The 13,466-nt window shown below is 34.1% G+C and overlaps 1 protein-coding gene across 1 annotated transcript in view; it reads left to right on the top strand.

The window, feature by feature from the left end:
* ARAP2 (ArfGAP with RhoGAP domain, ankyrin repeat and PH domain 2) overlaps nt 1-13,466 on the top strand; it is a 128,618-nt gene that overhangs the window by 61,577 nt on the left and 53,575 nt on the right. The window contains 5 exon segments of the mRNA XM_080590063.1: nt 1,129-1,263; nt 5,332-5,476; nt 7,798-7,900; nt 8,545-8,743; nt 10,752-10,815. Coding sequence (XP_080446189.1) covers nt 1,129-1,263; nt 5,332-5,476; nt 7,798-7,900; nt 8,545-8,743; nt 10,752-10,815 — 646 coding nt within the window.

Genomic DNA, 13,466 nt, shown 5'->3' on the forward strand with positions numbered 1-13,466 from the left:
TCAACCAATCTCAGCAAACTACCCTTTTTCAGATCATAACTGTGCATCATAGACTTTGGCCCTGAAAGTCAACTGGCCTGGTCTCAATTTATCACTGTTTTCAGGCACTTGAAAACAGAAAGTTATTCTTAATTATATATATATTATTATTATTATATTAGTTATTCTCTCTCTCTATATATATAGTATACGTATTTATAAAATTATAGAGTATGGATGTGTCTGAGCTTCCCTTTTAAAAGGGCTCTCTGGCATCTGAAGCAGTCTGGGAATGAAAGTTCACACACTGATTTACACTGGAAGAAATTAGCTATGCTAATCCAGCCAGCATTGTGGGCACACTTTACATTGTCTCATGCAACTCAGCAAAGTAACACTTGATAGGCCAAACACAATTTTTTTTAGTCGGAAACTCTGAAATGATCTAGAGCTTCCCAGAGCAGATGCAGTGCCTTAAGTTTTGCCTAAGCACTTCTTTGTCACAAGTGACAGGCATCAGATCCTGGGATGTTGAGCTCAATCACTGTGCAGACAAGCAGCTGTGGTGGTTTTGTGTTGTTTGGTTTATTTTGCTAGTTATGCTGTGAAATAGTCCTAAGGCTATAGAAGGAAGTTTGCTTGTCTTGGCTCTGTCTTTTCTACTTGCAGCCTTCCAGCCAAGGCAGTACTGTTGTGTGTTGAAGCTGGTGTTTGTTCTGCCTTTTCAGAGAAAGTAGGGGGTCATGGCAGGTTCACAGTGATCCTCTGAAATCCTTCTGCTGCCAGAGTTTGTGGTAAACTTCTAGATAAGCCCTGAAGAGAAACACTTTCCTTCCATTTAAGTATGTTATAATAAGGGATGAAAATAAAAGCATAGTACACTAGAAAGACGCATTTAGGATATGTTGGCAAGCAGTGGTAGAAAATGGCAATGTAGTAACCAATGTAAAACAGAGTTTTTTGGTGAACATGTAAGAATTTTAATTATAAAAATAGATCAATAATATGTATTTGTGTTGTAGGAAAGATTTTAGAGAGCAGCTGTGTATCTGTAGATACTGCAGATGCAGTAAGGAGGATGTGGGGAAGCAGTTATACCTTACAGTAGAGGAAGTTTTGTAAGTTACTTACTCCTTTGTCTTTTAATAGATTTCCCAGGCTATGATATCTGTCTTGAAAGTGGCTTCTCTGAAGATTCTTCACATTCCACCTTTCTTTGTGAATTTTTGTACAAAGTTTCTTCTAATACTACCAAGCTTCTTACAGAGAAGAAATTAAAAGAAGGTATTTCAGTTTTACTTCATACATTTGAATAATACATGAATATGTATGGTATGGATGAATTTCATTCTTTTTAACTTCTTACATTACTTTTAAAAAGATAAATTGTCTCTCTTGATTCTGTAGACCTCTTTCAGATGAAGAAAATCCTGATTGTCTTGATCTCTGTATTCAGTGGTTGACAGAAGGAAATTAAACTACTTATTATTCAGTTAACAAAAATGATTGATAAATAAAAACATATACAAATAATTCTCATTTTAATTATAATTAGGTGGATGCTGCTAGCTGCCAAAAAGTAGCTTCCATTTGAAATCATTATATTCCTGAAATCATTTTAAAATAACATCACTGGCTTCTCAGTAAGAGTCCAAATTGATAACGCCTGAGATATTGTTCAAGCTTGCAAATGTATTTAAAACGGACACGTCTAACAATTTTACAACAAATTAAGCGTTGTGTGGTAAAAATGTTTGTATTATCACAGTAGAAATCATCAGCAATCATTCTACTAGGATTTTTAAGAGAGAGGTTGTCAGATAAATTTCTTACTTTTTTCTTTCTCTATTCCTGTATTTGCTTCTATTTAAACAAACAAGGTGGACTTTTAAAATATGAGCTGGTTTGTGGTTAAATTGATTGCTAAGAAAATCTTGATACAGCATCCTGTGTCATTATAAACTTTTTTTTATATGATGATGTTTATATTCTGCTGGTATATGTCTTTAAGATCCTTAGTAGAGATCGAAGCGTGCACATAACGCCCATTTAAATACACTTTTAAGGTATCTGTATGTGATTGTGGATCCTAACAGTCAAAAACGTTGGGTGATCATCAGAAATAATTCCCAATTCTGCATTTCGCAGCAATGATGCAGCTGTTAACAAAGACCTGGGCAGAGCCCTGGACTGCTGCTGGACAGAACTTTCTTGTCGATTGTTCTGAAACTGTTCTGAGCTTACTGAGGAAAGAAAGGAATAACCACAAAACTCTTGCTATAAGTGCAGACCTTGTATTCTGTGATATATATATATATCACACACAATGTATTTATATATATATATATATACACGTATATATAAATTATTTTAAAATGTGTTTATAAAAACCCAAAACCCTGCTGAGGGAAGTAGAGAGCAGATGCATCTTCTAATTCTGTTTTATTAGAAATGCAGTTTAGATTTGTAAGTAGATATAGATTGAAGAGTTAACTATAAATGCTCACAGAATGCCTTCTGCTGTACTTTCTGGGAAGATGCAGTGGGCGTACATAAGTGCTTTACAGGTGTATAGGAAGATGTGTTTACTTGTCCTAAACCATTTGCAGTTTTTTTAGACAGATCAGGAAGGAAAATGTAATAATGACATCCTTTAGTATAGTTAAAAAAAAAAGTTCAATTTTGAATTAGAATCTGTTCTTACCTGAGGACTGTGTCTAGTGTGCCATGTGTAAGAAGTAAAAAACAAAAGGTTTTTTATTACAGTTTAAAATATGTAACCTTTTTTCTTCCTATATTGATTTTTTTCCTACATGAAGAACTGTTTTCTACCTTATTATTTCATGTTAGTGAGATATTATATGGGGATACGCACATTGCAGATAGTTGGGAATTGATTGTATCGTATATGCATCTACAAAATATTTTATATTATTTAATAATGTAATATCATTTTTATGTATGAAATAAATATTTTTTTCCTTCTTACTGTCTTCATCAAGTAATTTGATGGTTACTATACTAATGTGTGGGAGATACAGTTTCAGTTCCCTCCTTGGCCTGTAAAGATTCAAGTAAGAAGGTCACATTACCCCAAAAAAGTGATCTACCTCTTCAGTGCTAGAGAAAAGAAAGGAGCCCTTTGGGTGAAGTAGTTGGGACTTGCTGCTGAGTTCTCACTGAACCAGAGAGGGAGCACTGGTACCTAACAGGGGATTAGAGCACTTGTAAACTTTTGGGTCCTGCCCCCAAATTATATTGGATTTTTGTTATACTGATTTTTATTTTTTATTGACGTTTATGGAAAGAGCTTTGAGCCAGAATCCAGTTCATCTCTCTAACCACTAAGCTAGTGTTTACGTTCTTCCTTGGTGTTACAAATTTCTTCTGAGGCGCTTGCCAGCCTTGCCTTTAGTGCCAAGGGCTGAAAATTTAAGTGCTGTGTTTGCAGTCACAGAAAACCGGTATCCCTTTGTGGGGTATCATTCAGTGCTGTGAATTGAGTCTGGGTTTTATAACAGCCAGGTACAGCATCTGGAAACACAGTATAGTTTTTTACTATGTGGGTTTCAGTGCAGGAGAGAGTAAACCAACTTTTTGTATACTTGTTATAGCACCATCCATGGTTTCAGCAGGGGTGCATAACTTTTGGGGAAAGTTATTGTTAGCTAACAGCTGTTGATGATCAGCAGGAAGAGAGCTCAAATGTTGTTGCTATTCCAAGGCAATACATCAAAAAAATAAAGGTTAGTAATTTGGCCTGAGTTCGATTTTTCTGCTTCTGTTTTTAATGTAAAAGTTTGTACTGAGCCCTATTAAAAACCATAGTGTTCCAAAATTGTCCTTGAGAGTTGAACAGTTTATTCAATATTGAAGCAGTGAGCTATTTTGTAGAATGGGCATACTTTAGGGAAGGGAATGAGGGAAGGAAGCCTGGGGGTCAAAAAATCCTGAACAATCAAACCCAGTTTTATGCTCAGCTCCTGTAAACCTATACATCAAGTACTCAAACTTACGTATACTTTAGTATTTAAAGTGTGTATTTACAATATAGATAAAAAGCATGATATTCAATAAATACTAATAAAATAGTGCCCAAAACATGTATGACTCAGCGAATAACAGATAAACTAATTTGATGAAATATCAGACAACATATAAAGTAAGTATTGGCCAATTAGAACTGTATCTTGTTTTTTTTATTTGTTCATGGTATTTTTTCTTTTCTATTTTACCAAATTATCACGAATACGTTATTGGAATATTTGGAGCTCTACAGAGGTTTTATGACTGTAGAAATTAGCGGTATTTTTGCTTAGGTCCTGCTTCTTTACACTGTTGAGAATAGATGCACCTCGATTTATTTTCTAAGAACAAGATGTTACCTAGAATGACTTAATATACTGAGTAGAAAAGTCATTAATATTCTATTTCATATTCTGTATTCATAGTTCAGGTTCACAAGAGGCAGTAAACACTTAGACTCAAATATGCTGAATAACACTTTTAAGTTGTTCTGCAGATTTCTTTTTTTGATACACCTTGTGTAATTTTTTTAAGAAAAGTATAAGTAGCAATTTCTGGATCCTCTGGTATACCTAGTTCAAAGTTATGTGAAGATAGAATTCGTAGGTAGGTAATTTAACCATGCTCAGCATCTGTGTTGTTACATATTGAACACGTTGTATGAATATTAGCATTCTGCAAACTGCAGTGTTGCTTAAATGAATTTACTCTTGCTAGGTACACGTGAGAATAGCAACAGCAGAGATTTCCAACTCATTCTAATGTGAATGTGCCATCCTGCGATAGTTGTAGCTGCTACCTGTCTATTGTGTTTCCTTTTATTTAGCCCAGTATCTAGGCACACGTTCTGTACAATTTCACTACTGCGTGACTCTTGGACCTGCAGTAGGAGAGAATAGAGCTCAGCTGCTGATGTACCTTGAAAGGATTGTCTGTTCTTCAATTTGATATCTTATACTATCTTGGTAGTATATTTTGTGAAGTATTTTAACAATGTTAAATAACATAACTTCTGATAGTGTTTTCTTTTGTTATCCTTGTAATGTGCAATGGATATAAGTTTTAGCATGTATGACACTTGAAATTTTATAGTATAGTATTTCAAAATATTTTCTTAAACTACCGTATGCTAGAATTCCTATAGGCTAAATAGTATCAACACAGAATTCGAATTCCTGGCCCACTGAAGTTCGTGAGACTGAGATTTGATCATAGATGTATTCGTGTCATAATAGAACTATATATACTTTGAGGCAAATTCCATAGAAAGAGGCAATGTTTTTTTTATTAAACCAACTGACTTTTCTATTATTTCTTTATTCACAGATTGCAACAAAAGATGGTGCACTTTAGAAAGTGGCTTTCTGAGCTACTATGAAAATGATAAAACTACAACTCCTAATGGTATGCTTGACATCAGCGAAGTTATCTGTCTTGTAGTGCACAAGTCAGACTTCTTTTTAAATAGAGGGTAGGTTCCAAAATTAATAATTCAGTAAATAAACATAGGTGTTTCAAAGATGCTGTTTTCAGTGCTTTTCATTTTGTTCTTGAATGTTGAACACGCAATTTAGAGAAAGGAGAAAAAAAAAAAGGAAGTTTGAAGTTATATTGACTTCAAGAAATAAGTGCTAAGTAGTATTTATTTTATTTTTTATAGTGATGTAATGAAAATGTTAGGGTAATTTAAAAGGGCAGCGTAAATTAGATACGTCTGTTTCTTATTAAAACTGTAATGCATATTCTCAGTGCTTAAAAGGTTACACGATGATAAATTGAACAATTAGTGCTCATTTTTCTTTCTGGGATTGACCTATGCCTCAAGCCAAAACTTTTGCTTTGTTTATTTCTGATAATAATGTTGCAGTTCTCCACAATTCTTTCAGTTTTAGTCACAGATCTATCAGCCTTCAAAACCCATTTGTTGTTCTACAGTTGAGGACAATAATTTAACTGTTGAACACGAAGTTATTTTGAAAATAACTTTTTAGATGGTCTTGTTTTTCTTTTATAACTCTTGCACATTCCATTCGTACGTTTAAAAACATCACACAGATTCAGAGTTGCATCCCAATGATCAAGATCGATCAGGGCAACATGTTTGTTGAAACCAATGCTTTAATTTGTACTTGGGATCTGTCTTAAACTCCATAATAGTCTTTAAATTTGTGTATGTGTGTAAAATAAGATCTTTCTATCGTATAATACAGCAATGTTTGGAACTATAAAGCAAAAGTGTCTGCAACAAAAGCAATCTATTCAGAAAGTTTCTAGAAAGGATAATGGGAAGGAAGGACCTTAGCTACTACAGAGATAGTGTGTGCAGAGGGGAAAGATCCTGAAAAATGGTTATGCCTCAACATGCTATGAAATACAATGGAAGTGGTCATCAGTACTCTGTTGTAGCATAGCTTTGTGGTATCCAGAAAAAATAAATAAAAATACTACTTTATTTTTCCATAATGTGATCTAATGTATTTCTTGCTATATCTGCAAATGGTTCCACTTCAGGATAATACCTAAATAAAAAACTTGTTGGCAGAATACTTCACTTTTAGGGAATGACTCATCTCCTGATGTGCTTTATCTGAGATTGAGTAGTTTCATGAGAGGCTTCCCTAAGTTATTTTGTTAACTGAGATATTTTGTATACTGAAACATTCTGTCCTTAAAAGGACTATTTTACTAGTTAGAATCAAGTACTTACGTATCATTTCCAAAGTAGTCATTGCAAATGAAAGAACTGATCTATGGTCAGTTCTCCAGATTTAAACAAACCTCAGTCTCCAGTATTGAAAGGGAAAAGCATGCTCCATTTGTTTGGATTTTACGGGGAAAGGTCACAGAGGAGATCATGCTAAAAATTTTGGCGCCATAACCATAATTTGTGTTAAAAATTGAGTCTAACAACTTTGCAAATTCCACCCCAGTTTCAAATGGTTCTCTTTCTCTTCTTTTAACTATACTTATTATTTGGCAGTTAAAAATGGAAAAACAGGGTCCATCCATTTTAAATAGTGGTAGTGTTGGTTTGTTTGTGTTTTTTTTTTTTTTAATTACGAGTTACAGCACCTTCAAATGGTAGTCATAAACATGACAGAACCAAACTCTTCTTGGTGGTGGCAGGTGGTACAAGGACTGGCAGCAGCTACATCCCAGGAGGTTCAGGCAGGATGGTAGGAAAAGCCTCTTCATTAGAAGGGTGGTGATCAAGAGAAACAGGAAAGTCTCTATCCCTGAAGTTTTTCAAGGCTTGGCTAGACAAAACCATTGCTGGTCTGATTTATGGTTAATGATAGTCCCACTTGTAGCAGAAGATTAGACCAAATGGCATCTAGTAGACCCTTTCAACCGACATTTTGTATGATTCTGTGATAACTTATTTGCAACTTCATATTCAGTGTATTGGTCTGCTTATATTAAATGTATACAGATAATTTTGAATACATCACAACAATGTACTCACTGAGATCACATGGAATTTAAAAAGCAAAAAAGTTCCCTCTGGTTTTTAATGACTATGTTAAAGCATTTTCATTAATTTTAGAGTTACTGAAAAACGTGTTATTCAGTAGCCTCTAAATGTTTTTTTGACCTGAGGAGCACTTAGATCATGTTGTGTTATAAAATAGTCTGTTACTAACTGGGTTGTACATGTAAGATTGGAGGAGAAATTGTTTCCATTCCATAGGTATGAAATAATGTAATAGAAACTAGAGAGAAATGGAACTTGTGTGTGTCTACTATTATGAAGACTAAATACAGCTGCCTTTTTCCTTCTGCTTGCTTCAGGGACATCTTTACCTTTGAAATCTATTTAATGTCAGAACGTGTTTTTCTGTTTGGAGCTGAAACTGCATATTCACAAAGAAAATGGACTTGGGCGATAGCTAAGGTAATACTGATAATTATCTTTTCTAGGCCAGGAAGGCCAGGAGCTTTTGCACAAAGAATAAAATTTCATTGTTAGCTTAAAATCCTCTGAGAAGCCATTCTTGATGAACACTGGTCTATCTTGTGTGTGATGGTTTCTTGTGCAGCAGGAAGAAGTAACTTCTGTGATTTAATGTTTGAAACAAGATAATACAGTAAAATGGAAAAAGAATTGAAACATTACAATGCTGACCTTAAGAACATCTTGAAGGTGCGCTAGTGTGGCATGTACAATATGAATTTATTTCAGTTAAGTTGTTCGTGCTTGCCGTTCTGTTCTTTTGTTTGCTGAAACACACCTCATAAAGCAGTACAGTATTTGATACAGTACCGAATGTTAACAGTTATGTTACTACTTAAATGTAGTTTAAAAAGCAAAAATGTTTGGATAGTGGAGTGTGAATGGAAAAAAATGTGCTATACCTGATTTTATTGTTTAAAGTTAATATATATACAGTTTTACGAATGATAAACCCAACAGTCTTATTTCTTCAATGCAGCTTTCATCTTTCAAGCTTATAGGTTTGCAGTATCAATTTCTTTAGAGGAAGAGTTGTTTTTTGTTTTTTTTTTTCTACATCTGACTCACCCTGTTTTGTTTGGTAGCATTTTGTTCCCCCTGTGGCTGAATGCTTACTAGAGAGAGACTGTGACCTGATTGGCCAACTGTACTACAAAGATTGCCATAGCCTGGATCAGTGGAGAAAAGGCTGGTTTGCTATAGAGAAGTCGAGCCTTTACTTTCGTCTTGAAATGGAGAATGCTCAAGAAGATTCCATATATCTAAGGAGGCTGCAAGAACTAAGTAAGAATTTTGGTTAATATTTAGAATTCAGGAAATGTTCTACTGTTAAAGACATTTCTGTTACATTATAAAATCATGAACATTAGGGAGCTCACCAAACAATCCTTTGCATGAGTCAGATGCTCTCTCAACTCTCATCTAAATATGGTGTTGGTGAAGTTTGGTCTTGGATTTTTATTTTTATTTTTTCCCCTACTTAGTGGCATATGCTAGAGATTTTCATGGGTTCATAATGAATGAAGACAATTTTTGCTCCAGTTGCAGCAGTATCTTTCTTACAACAGTACAGAGTTGAATAGTAATGTATGACCTTTTGGGATTGTCTCATATTTTTGACACTGCAGAACATCATCTTGAGATGATTGACAGGCCTAGTTTTAAAATACTCAAATACACTGGAAAAAATTGTAATTCTCTTGGTGCAGTATTTCACAGACTAATAGACTTCTCTTTTTTTCAGAAACTAAAAATATTTTGTTCAATATCATGACATGGAAAAAATATTTATACAAATGGTCTTCTATGACCATTTTTATATCAATATCTGTAATTGTTTTGAATACTCTTTAAGTGTATCTGCCTTAGTTCCTTTTATATTGAGCAAGGGAATGTTTCCTATGTTATATGAGAAAGTAAAAATAACCTGAGATTTTATATTAATCTAACATAGACAAGGAGGCTAATTTAGCTTTTTCTTGATGATATTCTTTGCAAATGGTGTCAAATTGTGGACTGTTTTGAAGGAACTTGCCTAAATACCATTGGGCTTCTACTGTTTATTTACTGCCACCTTACTTCTGCTATGATTAACTACATGAAGGTGATCTTTAATCAGGAATAATCTTGTGCCTTTAGCTGTCTTTTTCAACTAGTGAATGTTCTTTAAAATATTGATTCAGAATTAAAAGACAGTAAGAGAATTATTTCTGTTATTTCTTTTGGTCCTACCCTTAAAATCATATGAGCAACCAAATCAGCAACCAATCTGAGAAACAACACAAATATTTAGATTTTGGTTGAAGATCCTTTTTGTGCTTGTGTTTTTATTATTAGGCAATAGTAGTATAACAGTTGTAATTCTTGGAAAAATTATATACTGATACTCTTATCTTTTCTCTGTTTTTCTCTGATTTCTGTTTTCCCCAAAATAAAGCTGCTCTTCTGTTAAGAAGGCTGACTTGTGTAACTGAAACATGCAAAATAATGAATTATCAGTGGAAATAGTCATTTATCTTCTCGATTTTTTTTTTTTGACTCATTAAATGTAAATAAGGACAGGAGCATGATAAAATTGTGTGACATACACCAGAATGTTTGTTGAGCTTCACTGATGTTTAGGACTTTACTGTCTCGGGACTAGTTGAGATAAAATGTGGATGATCTATAAAATCTAAACATTGAAAGGATTTTTCAAGCCTTTTCCAAGTTTTGACTTAATTCATTTACCTTTTTTAGTATAGTGCATTGTGATACAGTTTCACAAGAACTGTTAGGGAAAACTACCCAGATGTATTGTCCCTATTATGTATAACATAGTTGTTTTACAGGGCACAGAAGTGGTTTTTATTTTTATTTAGTTATTTTAGTAGAAATAGCATAAAATAATGTAAAGAAGGGTGGCAGTGATCTCCACAGTGTACTTGAATTTTCTCTAAGATACGTTACTGTAAATACCTGCAGCTATGAGTATGCAAATCAAAGGATTCAAAAATCCTAATTACTTTTGAGTCATGTCCTATAAAACTCATCTTAACAAGTTTTAATTTTAGTACAAGTATGTTTTCACATTAAAAAGTACCTGTTTAACCTTTATCATTTTCTGCATTGCTTTTTCCTGTAAATTTGATCGTATTATGGTCTTTTGTGGAATATTGCTCCTATTATCAAGCAGCATTCTATATTTGAAATATTTAAGAATTTGATGCTCCTTTTGTCACTGAAGATCATTTTGAAAATGTCTGTGTACACATTTGTATATCATCTGAATGTGTGTATGCTTTGTTTTCAGCGATCAGTAGCGTGATGCAAAATGGAGAAAAAATAGATGTCCTGCTCCTTGTTGAAAAAGGAAGGTAAGCTTCCCATCTGAATAAAGCTTTGATCTACTTTTATATTGATGTCTTAAAATTCTTGCTGATCAGTCATGGAGCTTTTTCCCTTGCAGTTGCTAGAGAGAATAAATTTGAAGACTTTTTAAATGAGCGAAAGGCTTTGTGTATTAATTAAGTTTTATGCCCATGTCAGGAAGTGCTAACAAGTACTGCTTAATTAAATGCAGTTTTCCTACTGAGAAAATTATTCCCATTCAGATTAGTTTGCCAATAATGGTGTCTTCAAAAGGACCTAACTTCTTTTACCGTGTAAAGAAAGGGTACTCTGGAGCATTTGTAAAGAAGGGGTAACTCTTTGGAGAATTTATCATTTCTTAGTTTTTTTTATTGTGCTCTCAAGCTTAAATCTGTGCAGATCAGAATCAAGAGGGTATGTGTGAGTTCCCTGGTTAGTCTTATTGTAAAGCCTGATCTCACTTAGCAGCATGTTAGCCAGAAAAAACATACTTGAGAGGTAAACATGATCTGTGTCTGCCTCCAAGTAGGTCTTAGTATTCTGCTGAGATAACTCTATCAAATATTGTGATATGGGATGCTGGAACTTGAAGTGAAATGCAGTATTTCACTTCATATATGAAGTATCATATGAACCCATCATATATGGATACTAATTTAAAGCTGGAAGTTAAGTTATTGAAAATAATTCTTATTTTGTACTAGGTGTTCTTATTTCAAAGATGTATTGCAAGCATTTGTGTAGGAAATGGTGCATTGTTTACACAGTCTTCTGAACAGTTGATAATAGGGTATTAAAGGAAGATTGCTTGCCTCTCTGAGGAAACACAAAAATCAGATGCCTTTGACATCTATTTAGAATGAGAGAAACTTGTTAGAGAAACTCATTGTAAATTGTGTGTTCTGAATTTTAATTCCTCCTAAGACACTGTTTAAGTTTCAGAATTCAGTAAGGTGATGTAAATCAGAAACAAACACTTTTTCCTGGTTGATGCATCTTTTCTCTCCAAGAAGCGCTTTGAAAGATTCAGCATTGAGCTACACAAGCTAACTAGGGAACCTGAGGTGTCCTACACTCAAGGTTCAGTCCAACAGATGAATACAAACCATGTATCTGATTTCACAGATATCAGTGCTGAGCAAAACTTCAAGTTCCAAGAGATTTTATTATTTCGTTCATTGCAATATTTCTGTCAAGTGAGGATAGGTTTCCCCTGAACTCTTCTAATGGAAATTGTGATCTATTTGAAAATAATTACAACAAGGGCACTGACTGATTTATGGTGACTATGAATACGTTGAATTTTTCTTCACTGAAATCTGCCCTGAAAATATAAACATGTAACGTTTGTTATCTTAACCATTAAAACCCATATGGTATATGAGCCTTGGTATACTGATTCTTGTTTAGGATATTGTTCCAAAAGTATCCATGTGTTCATCACAGTTGCATGATATTGCATCCTCTAGTGATGAGAAATTTAATGGATGTGGGTGGGATGTGACTAAGTATCAAATCACCTTTATCTGCAGATTCATTTTTTTTATATAAAAGGAAAATCAGCAATCCTCCTCTTACCACTTCAAACCCTAGGTAAATTAGTTAATATCTCTGAGAAGTCAATGTCATCTAAATAATATATCATAGTTCCTAGGTTGTTCTGGTTTTGTCTGTTATTTTATATCAGTGATTCTCTAATGCCATTTGGCATAGATAGTCTCTTCTAAGTGATAAATCTATATACTGAGCTATTGACAATTCTCACATTGATTTGTTAGTCTCTTAAGCCTAGGATAAATGACAAAATCTCAAAAATCATTGTGTCAGGAATGAATATAAAACAAAATAAATAAGATGTTTTTCCAGAATTAAGAAGAATTTGAAAATGGAAGGGAAAAAAATATACAACTTTTTTCTTGCTTAAAGTAGTAAAAGTTCATGTCTTAAAATATATTGCTGCATTTTATTAAAAGAAATTATGAAAGTCCTTTGAGAACTTTCCTACTGAAGCTCATACTGTTCGTCTATTGCTTTTGTTAGTGACTTCACTGTCTATCTTCCCATTTATTAGAAATCCTCATGCCTTTTTTTCCCAGGTATCAGTCATTAATTAGATACCATACATTGTGGATCGTACACCTTTTTCTTTGGCCATTTTCTGTTGGTTACTGTAGGCAAAAGGATAACTTGTAACAAACTTCTCATTTAAGAGTGATTGCATACTGAAATAAGGGGTTACAGAACCATAAAATTTCCAAGTCTTACAGCTGAAATAATTGTAATGTCATAAATCTAATAAATAAAATTTTTAAGAAATACTTAGCAGTAAAGTTATGCTTCTGTTAAAATCACGGGGTATGTAAACTGAATGTTCATTTGATCCATAACTACTCATAGGCAGATTTTACTGTTGATTTGGTACTGCAAGGTGTAGATGATGGAGAGCTGGGCGATCACCAACCACATGAAGTTTAACAAAAGCAAGTGCCGGGTCCTGCTATTGGGACGGGGCAACCCTGGCTATACATACAGACTGGGAGACGAGACGCTGGAGAGCAGCCCCGCAGAGAGGGATCTGGGGGTTGTGGTTGACAGCAAGTTGAATATGAGCCAGCAGTGTGCCCTGGCAGCCAGGAGGGCCAACCGTATCCTGGGA

Source organism: Anser brachyrhynchus, assembly GCF_964034855.1.
Source record: "Anser brachyrhynchus genome assembly, chromosome: 4".
NCBI classification, from domain to species: domain Eukaryota; kingdom Metazoa; phylum Chordata; class Aves; order Anseriformes; family Anatidae; genus Anser; species Anser brachyrhynchus.